General features: G+C 34.6%; 1 protein-coding gene across 23 annotated transcripts in view; it reads right to left on the bottom strand.

Annotated features, from left to right (window-relative positions):
* Positions 1–914: 914 nt before the first annotated feature.
* The window catches only part of sxc (O-linked N-acetylglucosamine (GlcNAc) transferase sxc), a 251110-nt gene continuing 232766 nt past the window's right edge, over positions 915–19258 (bottom strand). For 18 of the 23 annotated variants that reach the window (XM_086837110.1, XM_086837107.1, XM_086837109.1 and 15 more), the window contains 2 exons: positions 19073–19253; positions 915–1449 (listed from right to left, as the gene is read on the bottom strand). In XM_086837110.1, coding sequence (XP_086693236.1) covers positions 1324–1449; positions 19073–19156 — 210 coding nt within the window. In that variant the 5' untranslated portion in view covers positions 19157–19253 and the 3' untranslated portion in view covers positions 915–1323. The remainder of the gene's footprint in view (positions 1450–19072; positions 19254–19258) is intronic. The other 5 variants (XM_086837105.1, XM_086837104.1, XM_086837106.1 and 2 more) reach the window with 1 other exon arrangement.

Raw genomic sequence — 19258 nt, 5'->3', positions numbered from 1 at the left:
TCCCCATCTCGGCCTTTCGGGCCCGATATCCTTCCTGTCCCCGAAAATATAAATATATTTCTGTGGAGGATCCTGGGCCGGCTTTGTACGTAGCCCGGCCCGTGATTAACATCCTTACAATAGTATTAATGGAATCGAGCTAACTCCAGAATTGGCAACCGGGGCTTCCTAAATCGGAAAGAAAGAACTGAATGATTAATAATGTCGGTAGAAGTTGACTTTGCAGCGGTTGCAGCCGGCAATTGCGACTTGCGATGAGCTGCTAAGCCTCGATTTATTTTCGTCTCCACATTCATGAACGCTGTGGAGAATTCAATCCGATGGTCACTCGCTATCTCCGCAAAATCCAATTTTTCCAGCGGAGTCTGTGCGGAACAAAGGCCAGGTGTAAGGAATTGATCTAATCCATTCGTGCGCCGGCTATGTGCACTCAGGTAGTTCTGTATGTATGTATGTGCGTCTGCTTGTTGCTTATGACCGAATGCCGAATGCAAGCAAAAACACTAAACAGCGAACACTGGGTTGCAGACTAGATGTTTCTCTACCTCTAATATATGTATTATGCTAAAATAGAAAAAGGATGTTGCTGAGTAACGCAAGATATACTTGGTATCCAAAACTGAGAAAATGAGGAATAAAACAAATTAATGTTTATAAATATGAAAATGTAACCTGTTTATAGATTTGTTACAATTTTTCATTTTCCGGGGGATAGTTGATCGACCGTCAGGCAGGCAGCCAAATTATTATGTTTTTCTCTTTTTACTGTGGGTGCATCGATCGTTTATTCCATTCACGTAATTAAAGCAACACCGCTACCCTCCGAGAATTTTAATTTTTGTCTCTGATCTTTAAAAACAGTCAACAACTCATTATTGATAACCTATCGAAAATCAGAATTAGAATTCACAGACTCAGGAAAAATTTTTAATTCCTTTATTTTCTTCAGATACATTTAAACAAATTAGTCGTTGTTCTCTAGAACTAGAACATAAATTATTATTAAAAAACGATAGTGTTTTCTTAATGAAACTTAAATGGAAAGATTGATAAACAAAACTTTTTATGTAAATACTTAAGTATTACTTTATTTCTTATGCAGAAAAAGGTATTTATATATGCATTTTTATAAGCAATTTACTGTCGTTCTTCATGGCGTGCCTAATTTGTAGAATTTTTTTTCAAATTTTTTCAACTGCAGAAATGTGGTCTGGAAGTTCACCATTTTTAAATCTTTCCCACATACGTAAGAACAATATTTCTAGACCTTTGGCATACTGAGAGCAATCAAATAATGGACTTTCAACTCGTGCTTTCCATACTTTAGCTCGTACAGCTTTTAAATATTCCCGTTTTGTTCCTAAACGTATAGCAATATCCTGGTATTCTTTCCGTGTATGTGCTATTAATTCTGGACATCCTAAGGTTGCAAGCTGTGAAGCTGCAACTCTGAAAAACAAAACAAAAAATTAGTCAATCATTAAAATTTATGGATTAAATATATTTTTAGATATAAATTTTAATTTTTGGAACTATAAGTTTGCAACGCAGGAAAAAAAAGTGCGCCCTGTCTGCCTATCCGTCTTTTCGCTCTCTATAGAATCATTGCATTTTTAATAATTTATTTACGCGATTGTGAATCAACGAATTCAGTTACCCTGTAAGGCTATATAAATGACATATATCGACGTTATCCTGTAAAAAATAATACATGAATTGACGTCACTTCATTAGTTTTCGACATATTCCGTTAAAACCTAAGGTATACCAGGACTTATTTTAGTTTGTCGTATTTGTATTTTGGACGAAAAGGTTCGTCTTGATTATTTGATGCTCCGGTTCTCAAACATATTGCAATCATATGCTTATCGGAGTATTTACCATTTAAACTCTGCTGACTGCTGAATTGGTTGTTTTAAAATTTAACCTACAAGTTAAAATATGTTTTCTTAAATTATTTGTTTAGGCTGAAATGTTGTATTTAAGTCTTCACACAATATGGACGTTGTTGGACTGTACACTCAAGTGGCACTTATGAAACGTGCTTGTTAGGGTTAGGTGTTAGTAGTCGCGATAGAAAAGAATTTGAAGAATTCTGGCGACCTGCCAGATTGTTTTTAATTTAGGGAGAGCATTTACGGTAAAGATTAGTGGATAAAAATCATTATAATTAGCACATAAGACTCTAAAAAGTTTATGTAATTCCAAGAAAGTTCTACACCGGCGAAAAGCTAAGGGTATATAAGATCCAGTATTTCTAGTCGTTACGTGGAAATAGAGCCGACCGGCACTTTCACGGATAAGGTTATAAATAAAGGTAATGCCTAGCATAGGTCTACGGTTGGCTAAAAAAGGTAAGTTAATTAGACAAAATCCAACTTAGATAATCAACTGAGATTTCATTAAATCGAGTTTCATAACAAGGAAAGAATGTTTAACAGAGTCAAATGCTTTGCTGAAATTAGTATAGATTACATCTGTCTGAAAATTATTATGGAAGCCCTTTATAATATAGGACGAGAGCTCCAAAAGGTTAGTTGTTCACATGGAGAACTAATTGATCTACAAACGGTTCCCCGTTTAACATCAACTTGCCAACGGTCGCTGCATTTGTCTATAAATACATACACACATAAACGCATGCCAACTTATGCATATATTTCTGGTCCTCCAATTCCAATAAGGTTCACTTATCGACGCTTCACTGTTCCATGCCGTTACATATAAATATATGCCGTGCCAACACATGCATTTACATATAAGTTCAAGATTATAAGGTATTTTTTAATAACAAAAAATAATCTTTATGAATTCAGTTGGATTAAGAACTGAATTTGCTTAAGCATAAAAATCATTTATATAGGTTACTTGTTGCTCCATCGCTGTCACCGTCTCTGCTGCCTTCATTGCTTCCGCTGACGTTCTTTGTTTTTCCGCTGACTTTCTCTGTTCTCATTAACTGCTTAAGACGATTTGTTACTATTGGCCGGTTCTAATTACAATTGGTCAATGCATTGATTTCCACGTTGGCAGATGTCCTAGTTAAGGTAAGCCACGTGCGCTGCATCTTTTTGGGTAGCCATCATGGGAACGCTAATTCGGATGTTTCCTTTGTTGGTACTAAATTGAACTTTTGGTTTTTTCATTCGGTTGCGCCATATGTACGGAGCTTGCATCTTCTTTGTCAACGATTGTGGAAACTAGGTTGTTAGCTCTTCCCTTCTTAATTGCGACTGTACTCGGTCCCAACGTAAAAGAGTAGCGGTCCGGGTTGTGTAGGCTTTTCCTGCATTTCCAGAAGGGGGTCGATTGTCCTTTTTTTCTGTTTACGTTTTCGTAGGAGTTATGTGGCCATGCCTATTATTAATCCAGGAGGATGATGGTAGATCCATGGCTAATAGAAGCTGATTAGTTGATTTGCTTCTTAGTTTCTCGATCACTTTTGTGTTGTTGTGTTTAATTATTTGATCATTCGAAGTGAGAGAAATTCCTCAAGTTAGTTTTTTTTCCCCATGAGTTAAAAAAACTGGAGGTACTGGTTTGGCTATGTTGATTTTTTCTTGATTTGTACGTCACCTCGCCAATAGTAACCGTTGAGTTTCGGTATTGTATGATAAAAGAGACATGTAGTTTTAGCTCCTTTCCATCCAGCGATACAGGTTCATTAAAATTGTTCAGCAGTATTGTGCCTTGCTGTATCTCCTCAAAATCTGGTATGTGCTGATTGTTAATTATCTTACATTCTGGCTCTCTTAGATTTACTAGTGCAGTTACACAAGTTTTCTTACTTAAATCTAAAAAATTTTTCAGAGTTACAAATAGTCTTATCATTATTGGATTCGCATGGTTCTGTTATTGCAAATAGTTGTTCCTTACATTCTAACAAATTTTGGTGATTTATATCGATGATAATTTGGACTTTCTTTATTACTTTAATTTTTAGTTTTCTGCAGTTGTATGTTTTTATGGTTGGTAGGCTAATAATGTAAAGGGGGTCATTGCCGAAACTCTAGTAATTCTTCTACGTTCAAAATTAAGCTATTTTCTTTTCTGAAGATATTTTCTATTATTGTGGTTTCTGTGGTTGTAAATACAAATGAATTTACTGTGTTTATTATATTAGTTATTTCCTCTTTTATTAACTGTATTTTATATTTTAGGATATTTGCTTTCTGATTTTGAATTTCCTCCGAGCTCTGAGAGACTTTTAGCATTGCATTAGTGACTTTAGTAAGTTGGTTGATTTTTTAATTAATTAATCTATGGATTTGGTTATATTATTGTTTTCTAATTGTTCATTTATCTTGTTCCCAAGACCTGGCGTTCCTGCCAGCCATTTCCACACAGGACCTATTGCTTCTATTGCGCTTTTTTGTCTTTTTCAAGCTTGTAGTCTGCGTAAATCAGTATGTTGCTGTCAAAATTCGTAAGAGAGATATTGGTGTAATGGGTGAGATGAAATGATTTTAGGAATGATTCGTCTTATTCCGAAAGCGTTTCTTCGTAGCTCTGTAAGCTAAAAATGTGGATGATTTTAAATGTTCCGTCTTGTTTAGCTGCCAGTCCTGTTTCAAGTGATGATTAACGAATTGGAATAATCGAGGACCGTGGTTATACCCAAGCCAAGACTCTTATTACCAACATAAAAGAGTCTGAAAATGTATGTTCTTATATTATTTTTATACCCTTGCAGGGTATTATAATTTCAGTCAGAAGTTTGCAACGCAGTGAAGGAGGCACCTCCGACTATATAAAGTATATATATTCTTGATCAGGACCAACAGCCGAGTCGATCTAACCATGTCCGTCTGTCCGTCTGTCCGTTTCTACGCAAACTAGTCTCTCAGTTTTGATGCTATCTGAATGAAACTTTGCAGTTAGTCTTCTATATACTCTCACTATTATATATGTCGGAACGGGCCGGATCGGACGACTATATCATATAGCTGCTATAGGAATGATCGGAAAATTTTTACAAAAAAATTTATAACATTTTTAGTTTTCAACAGAATTTGATCAAATTTGAGTTATAGCCATTTCATATTATTCTACAATTTTGTGTAAAATTTGATGAAAATCGGACGCCTATATCATATAGCTCCCATAGGATCGATCGAGAAATTAATTCAATTAAAAAGATAACATTTTCAGTTTTCAACAGATTTTCATCAAATTTGAGATATAGCCGTTTCATATTATTCTACAATTTTGTGTAAAATTTTATGAAAATCGGACTAATATATCATATAGCTCCCATAGGAACGATCGAGAAATTTGAGAGGAATGAGAATGGCGGTGGCTGTTGTCGGAAGACTGACAATCGCGGTGGCGATAACATTTTTAGTTTTCAACAGAATTTAATCAAATTTGAGATATAGCCAATTCATATTATTCTACAATTTTGTGTAAAATTTTATCAAAATTGGACGACTATATCATATAGCTCCTATAGGAACGATCGAGAAATTAATTCAATTAAAAAGTATAACATTTTCAGTTTTCAACAGATTTTCATCAAATTTGATACATAGCCATTTTATAAGAAATAAAAGAAGTTAATAAAATTAAAGATTATAACTTCTTCAGTTTTCACCAGATTTTCATCAAATATCATTTTATTTTAATCTAAATGTTGTGTAAAGTTATAAAAAAAACCCGACTACTATATCACGAACGATCAAAAAATTAATACAATTAAAAATTATAACGTTTTAAGTTTTCAGCAGATTTTCATTAAATTTGAAATATAGCCATTTTATATCAGTCTTAAATTTTGTTGCAAATTTTATGAAAATCGGACGACTATATCACATAGGTGCCATACAAACGATCGTTAGATGTGGAGGAAAAATGCAAATCTGTGAATGTAAAACTGAAAATATAATATGTATAGGTGAATGAAATGAGAGCAGGTATTACTTCATTGTTTTTTTTTTTTAACATTAATATATATATTTTATATTGTATGGAAGGAATCCAGGAAGTCATCGAAGTTCTATCTGCAAGGGTATATAAACTTCGGCGTGCCGAAGTTAGCTTCCTTTCTTGTTATGTATGATTTTTTCGGTTTTGTGTTTTAATTGTGGTGTTTTTAACTCTGCTAATTTCTCTGTTTTGTAACTGGGTGTAAGTTTTGTTCCTAGTCTTTTATCTATTTTTACAAGTACTGTGTCGACTGGTGAATATTGAATCGGTTCCTTTCTCTTTTGAGTGTGATATTCTAGATAGGTAATTTTTTTTGTTTTTATTTTCTGTTTGATTATTTTATCAATGTCTTTTATTAAGCTTGGAATTGTGCTTTTGAAAAATATGTCTATAAGTCTCTCTTTCCTGAACTGATTTGAAAAGTAGGTCTGCAAATGTCATACTCTCGTTGTCTTTTTTGAGACATCGTATAATTTCGGTTAATGTTGATTGGAATATTTCTATTTGTTCATTACTCGTCGATGAAAATGGGCCTGTTTTATGTACTGATATCTTAAATTGGTCTTCTAGCATAAATATAATTGCAGCCGAGCTTAGTGCTCGGTTGTTGGCCATTACTATTATATTTGGCATACCGATAGCATTAAGAATTTCTCTTAAAGGATTTTTTATGTCTTCAGATGCTCTTGACTCTAAAATGTTTACTTGAGCATATTTGGAGAATTTATCGAAATATGTTAGTAAGCGTTGTTTTCCTGTAATGTAAATATCTACGTGAATAATTTCTCCTGGGTAATTAGGGATGGAGGTTGGTTGGATTTCTTCTTTTGGGGGGTGTCTGTCCTACTTTGATTTTTTACAGGTTTAACAGAGTTGAACATGGCTTGAATTTTCTTTTGGGCCTGCGGAAAAAAATAGTTCTTCTAAATTTGTGTTTTGTTTTCTTTTGCATTACTATGTGCTCTTTTATATTCTAGAGTGATAATTTCATTTTTCTGAAGTTCTGAACTTACGTCTTCTACTTCATTTTATGTAAATCGGATTTTATATGATTAAAAAAACGTAGGGTAAATATTTTGTATTTTACCCATAATCTCTTCAGATGTAAAAATTCCGTTTATGAGTTTAGGGTCGAGTCTGTTTGTCAAAATTGCAATGAGTTTTTGCTCCGTGTAGGATTTCTGTTTCTGATATGCCTGTGATATGTTGGAAATTGAATTTCAAAATTATAAAAATCTGTATCTGTGGTGATAGGTGCTTCTACTGAAAATATGAGATTGGGTGATGAGCTGTCATGAGGGGGCTCGAGACAATGGATCTGCTACTACATTAGCAACTCCGGGCTTGTACCTGATCTCGTGGTTATGTTCACCAATGACATCTCTCCAGCGTTTCAGCTTTGCGTTATGGTATTTACGCTTTTTGAAAAACTCAAATGTTGATGATCGATGTATATTACTACTTTTGAATATCCATAAAGATAATGTGTTAAACTTTGGAGGGCCCAAACGAATGCGAGCATCTCTCTTTCATTTGTAGCATAATTTTCTTCAGTTTTCGCAAGGTTACTCGAAATAAATATTACTGGTCTATGATTATGTTTTAACATTGCACCTATTGCATAGCTGGATGCGTTTGTAGTCAGCTGGAATTCTTTTCCGAAACCTGGATATGCAAGAGTCACATCCCTGGAGACGAGAGTGTTTTTAAGTTTCTCGAATGGCAATATAACTTTTTTGCCCAAGTTCATAGCGGTTTTGCTTGACTTGGTCTTAGATATACGGCCTTCTTCGCCTCATAGCAGAATGGTTAAAGTCTTTGCTATTTTTGCATAGTCTTTTAACGTTTTTGATACTGGGAATTTTTTAATTGCTCTTATTTTGTCTTTATTTGTTTAAACACCATTTTCTGATATTGTGTACTCCAAAAAGTCTACTTCACTTTTGAAAGAATGGCATTTTTCTCTTTGGACTCTCATGTTTTCATTTTGAAGTGTTGAAAATATTTTTTCAAGGTTTCGCCCATGTTCTACCTCATCTTTGCTGAAGACTATAATGTCTTCTACGAATTCGTAGCATATTTTTTCCTATGTGTTCTCTCAATATGTCGTCTAAATTTTTTTGAAAAATAGATGGAGAATTTTTTAAGCCAAATGCAAGTCTCGTAAATTCGTATTTTCCTTCATTAACAGCAAATATTGTTTTCTCTATGTCCGTATCTTTTAGTGGTATCTGATGGAAACCGCTCTTCAGATCTTACACCGAAAAAATGTTGTTGTTTCCAAGCTGCGCGATAATTTCACCGATTTCGGGAATTGGGTACCGATCTGAGATATTAACATCATTTAGTTTCCTATAGTCAATAACTAATCTGTATATATTTTCTTTGGACTGACCGGACATTTTCGGAACTACCCAAACTGGCGCGCGTATGGTGACCTTCACCTCGTCTGACGAAGTTCTGATTTCACTTACTACGTTGGTTGTATTTGGTTATATTGTGGTCCGATTGTATTAACTACCTGTGTAACTAATTGAATGAATTTTAATTTTATTTTTATGTTCGAGGATTAATGCTTCGTTGTTGACGTCTATTATTGCCCCAAGACGTTTCAACGTCTCGCTGCCTAGAATACCATGAAAAGTTTTTAAAGCATTTAATAAAAAGAATTTCATTGGTGCATCGGAAAGGTTAGAGAGTTTATGCATAGCATGGTGTGTTATTTTAGTATCTCCTCCAACTGAATTGTCGGATAAAATTTTTTTATTAGGTTTGGGTTTTGGTACTAATTGGTTTTGGATGTAGTTTTGGCTTGACCCAGTGTCAAATAGAAATTGCAGTATTTTTCCGTTCCCTATGGCTACATTAAAAAACTGCAGCGAAGAACGGCTAACTCTAAAATATAGAGTACTGAACTGTCTATATATTCTTGTTGATTGGCATCGGCTTGCCATGCGTATTCTTCCTGTAGGACATTTACGTTGTTTTTTTCTGTTAACTGGCCATATTCTTATTTTGAGATAAATGAGTCTTCTTCTGTATCTTGTTGTGCTGCCTTATCTGAGTCTATGTAAATATGGAATTGCCTTGTTATTTTGTTAACATTTTGCACATTAGCTGAACTGAGTGGTATTTTCCCCACATAATTATTGTTTCTCGGTTGGTTCATATAAGTAATATGACGGGAACGGATTGATTGATCAACATTCATAGATACTGGTTTTGGTTGTGGTCGTGGGGGAATGTTTGGTGTGCCGTAAGGTTCTACCTGTTTTGCGAAAGTCTGATTGTATGGTTTGGGTTTATTAAACTGGGTAAGTGGAGGTTTCTCAATTGTGGATGATATTTGCGACTGATTCGGATAATGGTATAAGTGTGAGTGAAAGCTTTGCCTTGTAGATACCATTCGGTAAGGTTGCAGAGGTTTAAGAGGTATAATTGGTAATTTTCCGAAATAAGGTGTTTTTGGTGTCTGATTATTTCTAGTATTTTGCTTCTCAAAAAGATAGATGAGGGGCGCACCCTAAGTCATGTGGTAATGGCTAACAATTGTGTCAAGGATTTCACGGTCTCTTGTGAGACACCTAAGTTACCAATTTGGTTCAAAATTAGAGAGAGTTGTTGATAGACTGTTTGGTAGAATTCAACTATGGTGTTGAGGCATAAAGTTGATATTCTAAAGTTTTTAGGTCGCGTTTGTCCGAAAAATGCACTGTTAGGCATTTCGAGATTGCTGTCCAGTCTAGAGGAGTATTGTATGACTTCATTACGGTGTCTGCTTGTCCAATAATCTTTATGCGAATTGCTAAAAGGATTCCGAGATATTTAGGTATTTTTTCCATGTTTTTTTACAGTTTTTTTTCCTGAAAAATCTCTACGCGATCGGACAATATCTGGTAATTTATCAAACTCACTTAAGTTGTGTACAAACTCTTTCTTAATTCCCTAATCTTCATATTTAGAGAAGTCCTTATTAGGATTTAGTATTTGCTTTATGAGGTATTTGCTAATGAGGTTTTCCTCTAAAACTATTTTTATTTTTTCCTCAATCTCACTCTCTGTCATAATTTGTGAGTTTAGTCGTGTGCTTGAAGAAGGTCCCGTAAGGTTTGAGAGTCTGTCGACTAAGTCTTGTTCGGTCATTTTGATATATGAACAATTGATAAAAATATTTTTGTTTTGATTTTAGTTACTCAGAAGGTTGAATCTTAAATAATTAGGAAATAATTCGAATTTTGTGTTCTTATTGTGTGTTGAGAATTCTTAATTCCGAATTGTGTTAATTTTATTTTCAGTGTTATTATTTTTTCAAGTGTGCTTAAAACTATGATTACAGTAGTAACATTCCTCGGCGTGCTCTCGTGACAATAGATTCAACGGATTCCTTTTTGTCCCACTCTTCGGCTATTTTTTTTCGAGTGTGGGTCTACTTGGAGGCCTCCTATATACATTTTCTCACGTTCCCTTCGAACGGGTACTATAGGGATGATCACGGCGAAAACTAATGGCATGGTCGTTCCTCCAGGTACAAGTCCTTTAGAATAGGGGTAGCGACATTTTTTTGCACATCCGCTTGGCGTTGTTTCACTCTTCACTTATTTTACCGAAAAGTCGAAAAAAAATTTTTTACCGATTGACGCGAGACGCAGAACTTGCACTTTTTGAGGATATGAACTAGGTCCCTGCTCTTTCTCCAGTTAAATAATGTTAGTTATTTTTTAATAAAAAATGTAATCTCTTTTGAATTGAGTTGGATTAAGAACTGAATTTGCTTAAGCTTAACAATCGTTTATATAGGCAGCTTGTTGCTCGATCGCTGTCACCGTCTCTGCTGCCTTCATTGCTTCCGCTCACGTTATTTGTTTTCTCATTAACTGCTTATGACGATTTGTAACTATTGGCCGGTTCTAATTACAATTGGTCAATGAATTGACTTTCACATTGGCAGATGCCCTAGTTGAGGTTAGCCTGGTTTTTTACCCGGTTGCGCCATATGTACTGAGCTTGCATCTTGTTAACTTATATATATATCCATATTGGCATGGACACGCATATATATATATAATATTTTCTGCCCCAAATTCCACTGCTAAATATATAAGCAAGCCTCCACACCTCCATACATCTTTGCCACCTACTGCGACAAGATCACGGACATTCCGGTACATTCTTTTTTCTAATTCGGCTTTTCACCGGCCTCACACACAGAATAGTCATGTTAATATTGCGTTTGGTTGCCGGACTTAGCTTAGGGGAGGGGTGGGTAAGACAATTAAGACGTTGGTACAGGTGGTGTGGTGATGTAAGTCTCCTGTTAGCCCTAGAACACTCCTCTGACCGACTACTGCAGAAGAATACCCTCTAATTTGACCACCAAAACGGGAAACGCGATTGAAAGCTTTTTGACTATTCCCGAAGAATGCCACATGAATGAAAAATCATGAATTGCAAGGATGGAGGGAATGCGCGATAAGACACACATTTTCATGACCAGTCTCATAAATCATCAACAGAATCAGAAAAAGCCGAGCTCGGGATCAGGGATTACGCGATTAGTAATGCCATTACAATTTTTCTTTCCAAAGGTGATAGGGGAAAACGGTCTCCCTGATGTATAATTTTTAGTTCGACTCCGGCACTGTTTTTATTAACTGTTTTTATTAACTGAATTTACCGCAACATAATAATATGGCTCTACAAAACAGTTGTAAGACCAATACTAACTACGGTAAGACTAAAAGTAAGCAACAGGTGGAAGAACTATCGGACAGAGATCTGAATATAAAAAACTATCGGATAACAGGAGACATTGGCTTAACTCAGTACAGTTAAAAACTCAGGACCACGTCGTTAAAAAAGAATCAAAAGATCAAAAGCAAGCTGGCCAAAAAATAATAGAAGACGAACGACAGAGCTGATCGAGAAAAAAAATAACATCAAATATCACCAGCCAGCGGCCAATGGGGACGCAAGGCTTTTCCTTACCATTCACACTGCAGAGGTTGAAACGAATAAAGCGGTAGACACCGGAGAAATTGAGGGTGTGAGTATATACTCTCACTTTAATATATGTTGAAACGGGCCGTATCGGAAGACTATATCATATAACTCCCATAGACACAATCGGAAAATATTTACGAAATAAAAAATTTTTACTTGCTCCGTTTTTAACAGATTATTATGAAATTTGGGATATAGCCATTTTCTATTATTCTACAATTTTGCGTAAACTTTTATAAAAATCTAACTACTTCATCATAGGAACGATCGAAAAATTAATAAATTTTAAAATTATAACTTTCTCGGGTGGGTAAGGGTGCATCAGACCAAGGCAAGAACAGCATAGTCTTTGCTGTTATATATTCCTTGGGTACATGGTGCATCAAGTCGGCTTCAGCAAATCTTGCAATTCTTCTCAGCCTTATACAAGAGCCATGATCTAGGGACGAGCAAATCTCTGATATGGCTCTAAAATGATACACAATTATATACACCAGCTTGACAGGTAGGCCGAGGTCGGATATAAATATTAAAAACAACCTTAACGCACTTCTATATACCAACCTTAGCAACTGAGAACTATCGGTTGCCAGGTTGTAGCAGCGGATGGGACAGCTATACTCATAGCCTCTGGCTATATGGCCCACGACGAACCGGCACCTACTGAAGCTTTCATTAGGGCGATGCAGTGGGCTGACACACGCTAGACACACGCTATGGGAAAGTAAGGAAACAAACGATAAGGGTGAGTCTCTTTTCGATAGTATTATATGTTGTGGCGTCACTATTTGTAACAAGAGCGACACGCCCACCTTCATTTTTCCAAGTACGGAAGAATTTTAAGGTCCAAGACATATCTGTTCAAATGGAGCACAGCAATTAAAAGGTAGGAAAATGGAGGGTCTCGACACAACACTTCTTTTCAGACAATAGTCCTGCAAACGGAATTATATTAATAACTCGAGAAAATGTTTTTACTGTTTTTAACCTATTTTACGAAAATACTTTAAATTTCATAATGCTACGTTAGTTATTTCCCACAGCTCCCATACAAATTAAACTAATTCATATACATACAGTGTCAATGAATGATTTTTAAGTTTCATCTTTCATTTTTATACCTTGCAGGGTACTATAATTTGCATAGCACTCTAAAAGGTTCAAGCAGTGAAAGGAGGCTCTACAGTGGCGCAACACTAATGGGATATAGGATATAGTAGTTCTACATGGTACATGGAAATTAAGCTGACTCAACAAGTCAGCACTTTCCACATCTCCATGTCTAGGTCAAAAATAAAGGTTATCCGTCCATCGTTCTACGATTGCTAAGGACGGCAAGTTTCTCAATAGGAGTCTACTAGAGTAGAAGGTAATCTTTGGTTTGCATCCCAATTTAAACCGCGTAGAGCGAAAAGTAAAAAGTTTTTTTGAACCGACTCAATGCGTTTACTATGGACGCCGTACTGAGGGCTCCAAACGCAGCATCCATATTGTAGGATAGGACGAACTAAGGAAGTATATAAGGTTTAGTAACATAGGGGTCATTGAATTCTTGACCACCGTTTAATAAATCCAAGCACACCCCTGGCCCTTTTCACCATAGACGAAATTTGATCAATAAAGTCAAGTTTTGGGTCCAAGCGGACGCCCAAATCGTCAACTGTATTAATTCTTTCCAAAGAGCAGCCGTTCAGCGTGTAAGTAGCAAGCTTAGGAGCGACACGAGAGAATGTCATTAGCTTGCATTTCTAGCCATTTAATTATTAATCTACACGGCACCAATTTTGAAAATTATTAAAATCTGTTTGTAAATCCGACTGGCAGGCAACGTCATTGTATTGCACGCAAAGCTTGACGTCATCCGCGTACATAAGTACTCTGGAGTTAGTCAAGACTTTGGGCAGGTCATTTATGAACAATGTAAACAATAAGGGTCCCAAATGGCTTTGGACGCCTATATCATATAGCTCCCATAGGAACGATCGAGAAATTAATTCATATAAAAAGTATAACATTTTTAGTTTTCAACAGATTTTCATCAAATTTGATACATAGCCATTTTATAAAAAATAAAAGAAATTAATAACATTAAAGATTATAACTTCTTCAGTTTTCACCAGATTTTCATCAAATATGAGATATAGCCATTTTATTTTAATCTACAATTTTGTGTAAACTTATAAAAAACAAGAAAGAAAGCTAACTTCGGCATGCTGAAGTTTATATACCCTTGCAGATAGAACTCGATGAATAGGAATCCATACAATATAAATTATATATATTTGTGTTAAAAAACAATGAAGTAATACCTGCTTACATTTCATTCACCTATACATATTATATTTGCAGTTTTACATTCACTGATTTGCATTTTTCCTCCACATCAAACGATCGTTTGTATGGCACCTATATGATATAGTCGTCCGATTTTCATGAAATTTACCACAAAATTTAAGACTGATATAAGATGGCTATATTTCAAATTTAATGAAAATCTGCTGAAAACTTAAAACGTTATAATTTTTAATTGTAGTCATTTTTTGATCGTTCGAGATATAGTAGTCGGGTTTTTTTTATAACTTTACACAACATTTAGATTAAAATAAAATGATATTTGATGAAAATCTGGTGAAAACTGAAGAAGTTATAATCTTTAATGTTATTAACTTCTTTTATTTCTTATAAAATGGCTATGTATCAAATTTGATGAAAATCTGTTGAAAACTGAAAATGTATACTTTTTATTTGAATTAATTTCTCGATCGTTCCAATGGGAGCTATATGATATAGGCGTCCGATTTTCATACAAATTTTACACAAATTGTAGAATAATATGAAATGGCTATATACTTAAATTTGATCAAATTCTGTTGAAAACTAAAAATGGTATAAATTTTTTTGTAAAAATTTTCCGATCATTCCTATGGCAGCTATATGATATAGTCGTCGTAGTATATAGAAGGCTAAATACAAAGTTTCATTCAGATAGCTTCAAAACTGAGAGACTAGTTTGCGTAGAAACGGACAGACGGACAGACGGACATGGCTAGATCGACTCGGCTGTTGATCCTGATCAAGAATATATATACTTTATATAGTCGGAGGTGCCTCCTTCACTGCGTTGCAAATTTCTGACTGAAATCATAATACCTTGCAAGGGTATAAAAACCGGACTACAATATCGCATAGCTGCCATAGTTCCTATGGTCATAGTTCCTATGATCAAAAAATGAATACAATTAAAAATTATAACGTTTTCAGTTTTCAGCAGATTTTCATTAAATTTGAGATATAGCCATTTTATATCAGTCTTAACTTTTGTGTCAAATTTTATGAAAATCGGACGACTGTATCACATAGGTGCCATACAAACGATCGTTAGATGTGGAGCAAAAATGCAAATCTGTGAATGTAAAACTGAAAATATAATATGTATAGGTGAATGAAATGAAAGCCGGTATTACTTCATTGTTTTTTAACATTAATATATATATTTTATATTGTATGGAAGGAATCCAGGAAGTCATCGAAGTTCTATCCGCAAGGGTATATAAACTTCGGCGTGCCGAAGTTAGCTTCCTTTCTTGTTTTTTTTTTTTAATTTTGTAGAACATTTTGTAACAATATAACAACTAAAAGAATTTATTGCCGCGGCCCTTCGGCTATACAAGCCGAACCACTGTGCAATCCTTGGCTCCGTAGTTTGTATTGAGGCCCATCCTAACCTTTTTCCTGAGTCGCTTAATTCTTTGTTCCACTATTGTGGGTGTGTCTTTTTTAATTACGAGAGTCTGCATGACTCCTAGTACCCGTAGTTAAGGATGTTACTGAAGTCCTTGTCGATTCCTTCTGGAGTAGACCGAACCTTGGTCCTTCTGTTTCTTACCTTAGACTGAACAATTTTCCCGTATTTATCCCAGTCAGTTTTGCGGTGCTTGCGCTTTAACTCTGTCCCCTGTGTCGGCATCAAGGTTTGAAAGAATATGTACCTATTCACAGTGGATCCAAAAAGAAATCTTGCGGAATAAAAGTTGATTTTTAACTTTTGAAAAAGAAATCTAGCGGAATAAAAGTAGATTTTTATCTTTTCACAAGTTAAACATATGCTATGTTTAGCACGTGTTCATGCAAAGATTTAAGACTGTTTGTGATCCTTCTTAAAGCATCAAATAACAAAATATATCTTAGTTTATTATTAATAATAACTTTTGTTTCCCTTAAAATCAGGTATGTACTAAATAAAAATTGTATATTCATGACCTGTCTTTCTATGTACATCTAAAAATTGTGTAAATTGTATGTTGCTTTTGCAAGAATTGCTTTTGAGGAGTTTACTAACTTCATTGGACTATAACTAACGTTATTCAATGGTATTCATGCTAATTTTAGTATTTATGTAAAGTGTCAGGCCTTGTGGTGTGAAAATGTCCAAAATGATAACCAACTACGTCCACCTCTGTCGAATTTTTTCGGAGTATTGTCAGTCTGCAAGCGCTCCATGTGGCTTGGTGAAAATGTAGCATCAAAAAAGTGGTTAGTGTTAATTCAAGTTAAATCAAGAACAACAAGAAAGGAAGATAACTTCGGCACGCCGAAGTTTATATACCCTTGCAGATAGAACTTCTATGAATAAAAAACCATACAATACAAATTATATATCTTTGTGTTAAAAAACAATGAAGTAATACCTGCTTTCATTTCATTCACCTATACATATTATATTTGCAGTTTTACATTCACTGATTTGCATTTTTCCTCCACATCAAACGATCGTTTGTATGGCACCTATATGATATAGTCGTCCGATTTTCATGAAATTTACCACAAAATTTAAGACTTAAATTAAATGCCTATACCTCAAATTTGATGAAAATCAGTTGAAAACTGAAAAGGTTATAAATTTAATTGTATTAATTTCTCGATCGTTCCTATGGGAGCTATATGATATAGTAGTCCGATTTTCATAAAATTTTATGCAAAATTGTAGAGTATAGTAAAATGGCTATATCTCAAATTTGATTCAATTCTATTGAAAACTGAAAAAGTTAAAAAATTTTTTGTAAAAATTTTCCGATCATTCCTATGGCAGCTATATGATATAGTCGTCCGATCCGGCCCGTTCCGACATATATACGAGTGAGAGTATATAGAAGGCTAACTACAAAGTTTCATTCAGATAGCTTTAAAACTGAGAGACTAGTTTGCGTAGAAACAGACAATCAAATCAACAAGAAAGGCAGCGCCAAAGTTTGTATACCTCGCAGATAGAACTTCGATCAGTAGAAATTAAGACAATATAAATAATATACTTATTTGTTTAAAAAAAACAATAAAGTAAGGCCTGCTTTCATTTCATTCACCTATACATATTATATTTACAGTTTAGTTTTACATTCACAGTTTTTCATTTTTCTCTATATCTAACGATCGTTTCTATTGCAGCTATACGATATAGTAGTCAGATTTTCATTAAATTTTACGTAAAATTTTAGAATAATGTAAAATGGATATATCTCAAATTTGATCCAATTCTGTTGAAAACTTATAAAGTTTTACTTTTTAATTGTATTAATTTCTTGATCGTTCCTATGACACCAATATGATATATTACTTTCATATATTTTACACAAAATAATAGAATAATATAGAATGACTTTATCGGATCTTTTCCCACACTTCAGCAACCTGATTGGGGAGATAGGAAGGGTGTCGCACAGTGGTCAATTTGAGGAAGAAATTCAAAAAATAATAATGTGAATTTGAAAGTTTTTTAAACACGATTGTCACGTAAAATAAGTAATCTATGCTGTCCAATATGTAATATTACATTATTTTAATGATACATAAGGTCTGAAAGTCTTTAAAGTGTTTTGTAGTGAAATTTAATACTTTCAGATTATTGCATATTATATTGTGCATATCATTTGTAACTCATTTTTTGAATATTGTCCAGACTCTTTTATATACTAAGGCCATAATTCACCAAAAATATCCAAGTTCGGTTCAGAGGATATTGCAATTTACTCATCAAATGCTTAACAACTTTTTGGTTTATTATACTGTTTTTGAAAAGATATGTAAGTTTCAGCTGCGTATATTTGCAATTTCAGATTATATTTGATATAATGTCTGATAACTTTGGAAAATTTTTAAATTTTTATTTCCATATAAATGCAAAAACCTCCATATTCAAGTATTCAATTTACATAAATTTGGTATCAAATGAAAGCTAATAAATTTATCTATTTCTTTTTTTCTCAAAACTTTTCAATTTGGTCAGTAGTTTCGACGATATAAGCCGACAAACTTACAAAATTTTAATTTTCGCTCGGAGTATAAAAAACAAATCAAAAAAATTAAAAAAGAAATAAAAAAAATATATATTTGAAATTTGATTTCAGAATCGTAATCAGCAATCCCAAACGCGCCCATATATCAAATTTCAAGTAAATCCGATCACTTTCTCAAAAACTTGTCCGCCATATTGGATCCGCCATTTTGAATTTTTGAAATCCGACTTCAGATTCGTGATCAGCGACCCCAAGAACCCCCGAGTGACAAGTTTTGTGTCAATGCATTGAGACTTGGGGAAGTTATTTAATATTTTCCGCACTTCAGTACAAGTTAAACTACTGTGTGTCGTCGAGACACCCGAGTAATATATGTGTGTGTTTTTCCCACAATCCTTTTTTGCCTGGGTGTTATTCGTACCGTCTGCCTGCTCTACCCATTCTTATTGGGTGCGAGTATGATCATGATCGGCACCCGCCGAAGATCGGAGAGTATTGATCAGGTGCCCAAAACACCGAGTGCTTGCAAACACCAAGATGATTTTGTGTGGGTCTTTGTCTTTTACTTTAGTTGCCGATGGTGAGTGGCACCGGCACCCGACTTTTGTTGAGTGTGAGTCGAGTCTCAAAAAATTCCACCCTTGCAGTTCTCTGATATACATATACTAATTGTTAAAAAAAGGACATTATAATCATTTGTTTAACTCAGATAGAAAGGCAGATACTAGTGTGCGTAAAAGCGGATGGACACACGTATATGGCTTTTGTTCAAAACTATACTTATAACGAAAATCATAATATCCTTTGCAAGGGTATAATATTATTTGGATCGTCATCGGAACTGCTTATATACAAACCTTGAGGCCAATGTCTCTCCCGGTAAAGTTACCACCGGGGTTCCTGTCCACAAGACGTCCATAGATGTAGTATGCCCATTGCATAATGGAGTATCAAGACATATATCGGCTAATTGACCTCGACGCACGTGTTCCTCTTTTGCAGCTACATTTGAAAATATAACTCTGTCTGGAGATATACCTAAA

The sequence above is a fragment of the Drosophila serrata genome, unplaced genomic scaffold (genome assembly GCF_035046125.1).
Source record: "Drosophila serrata isolate PLE 108 unplaced genomic scaffold, ASM3504612v1 contig_296, whole genome shotgun sequence".
NCBI classification, from domain to species: domain Eukaryota; kingdom Metazoa; phylum Arthropoda; class Insecta; order Diptera; family Drosophilidae; genus Drosophila; species Drosophila serrata.
This window is presented reverse-complemented; position numbering and strand designations above follow the sequence as displayed.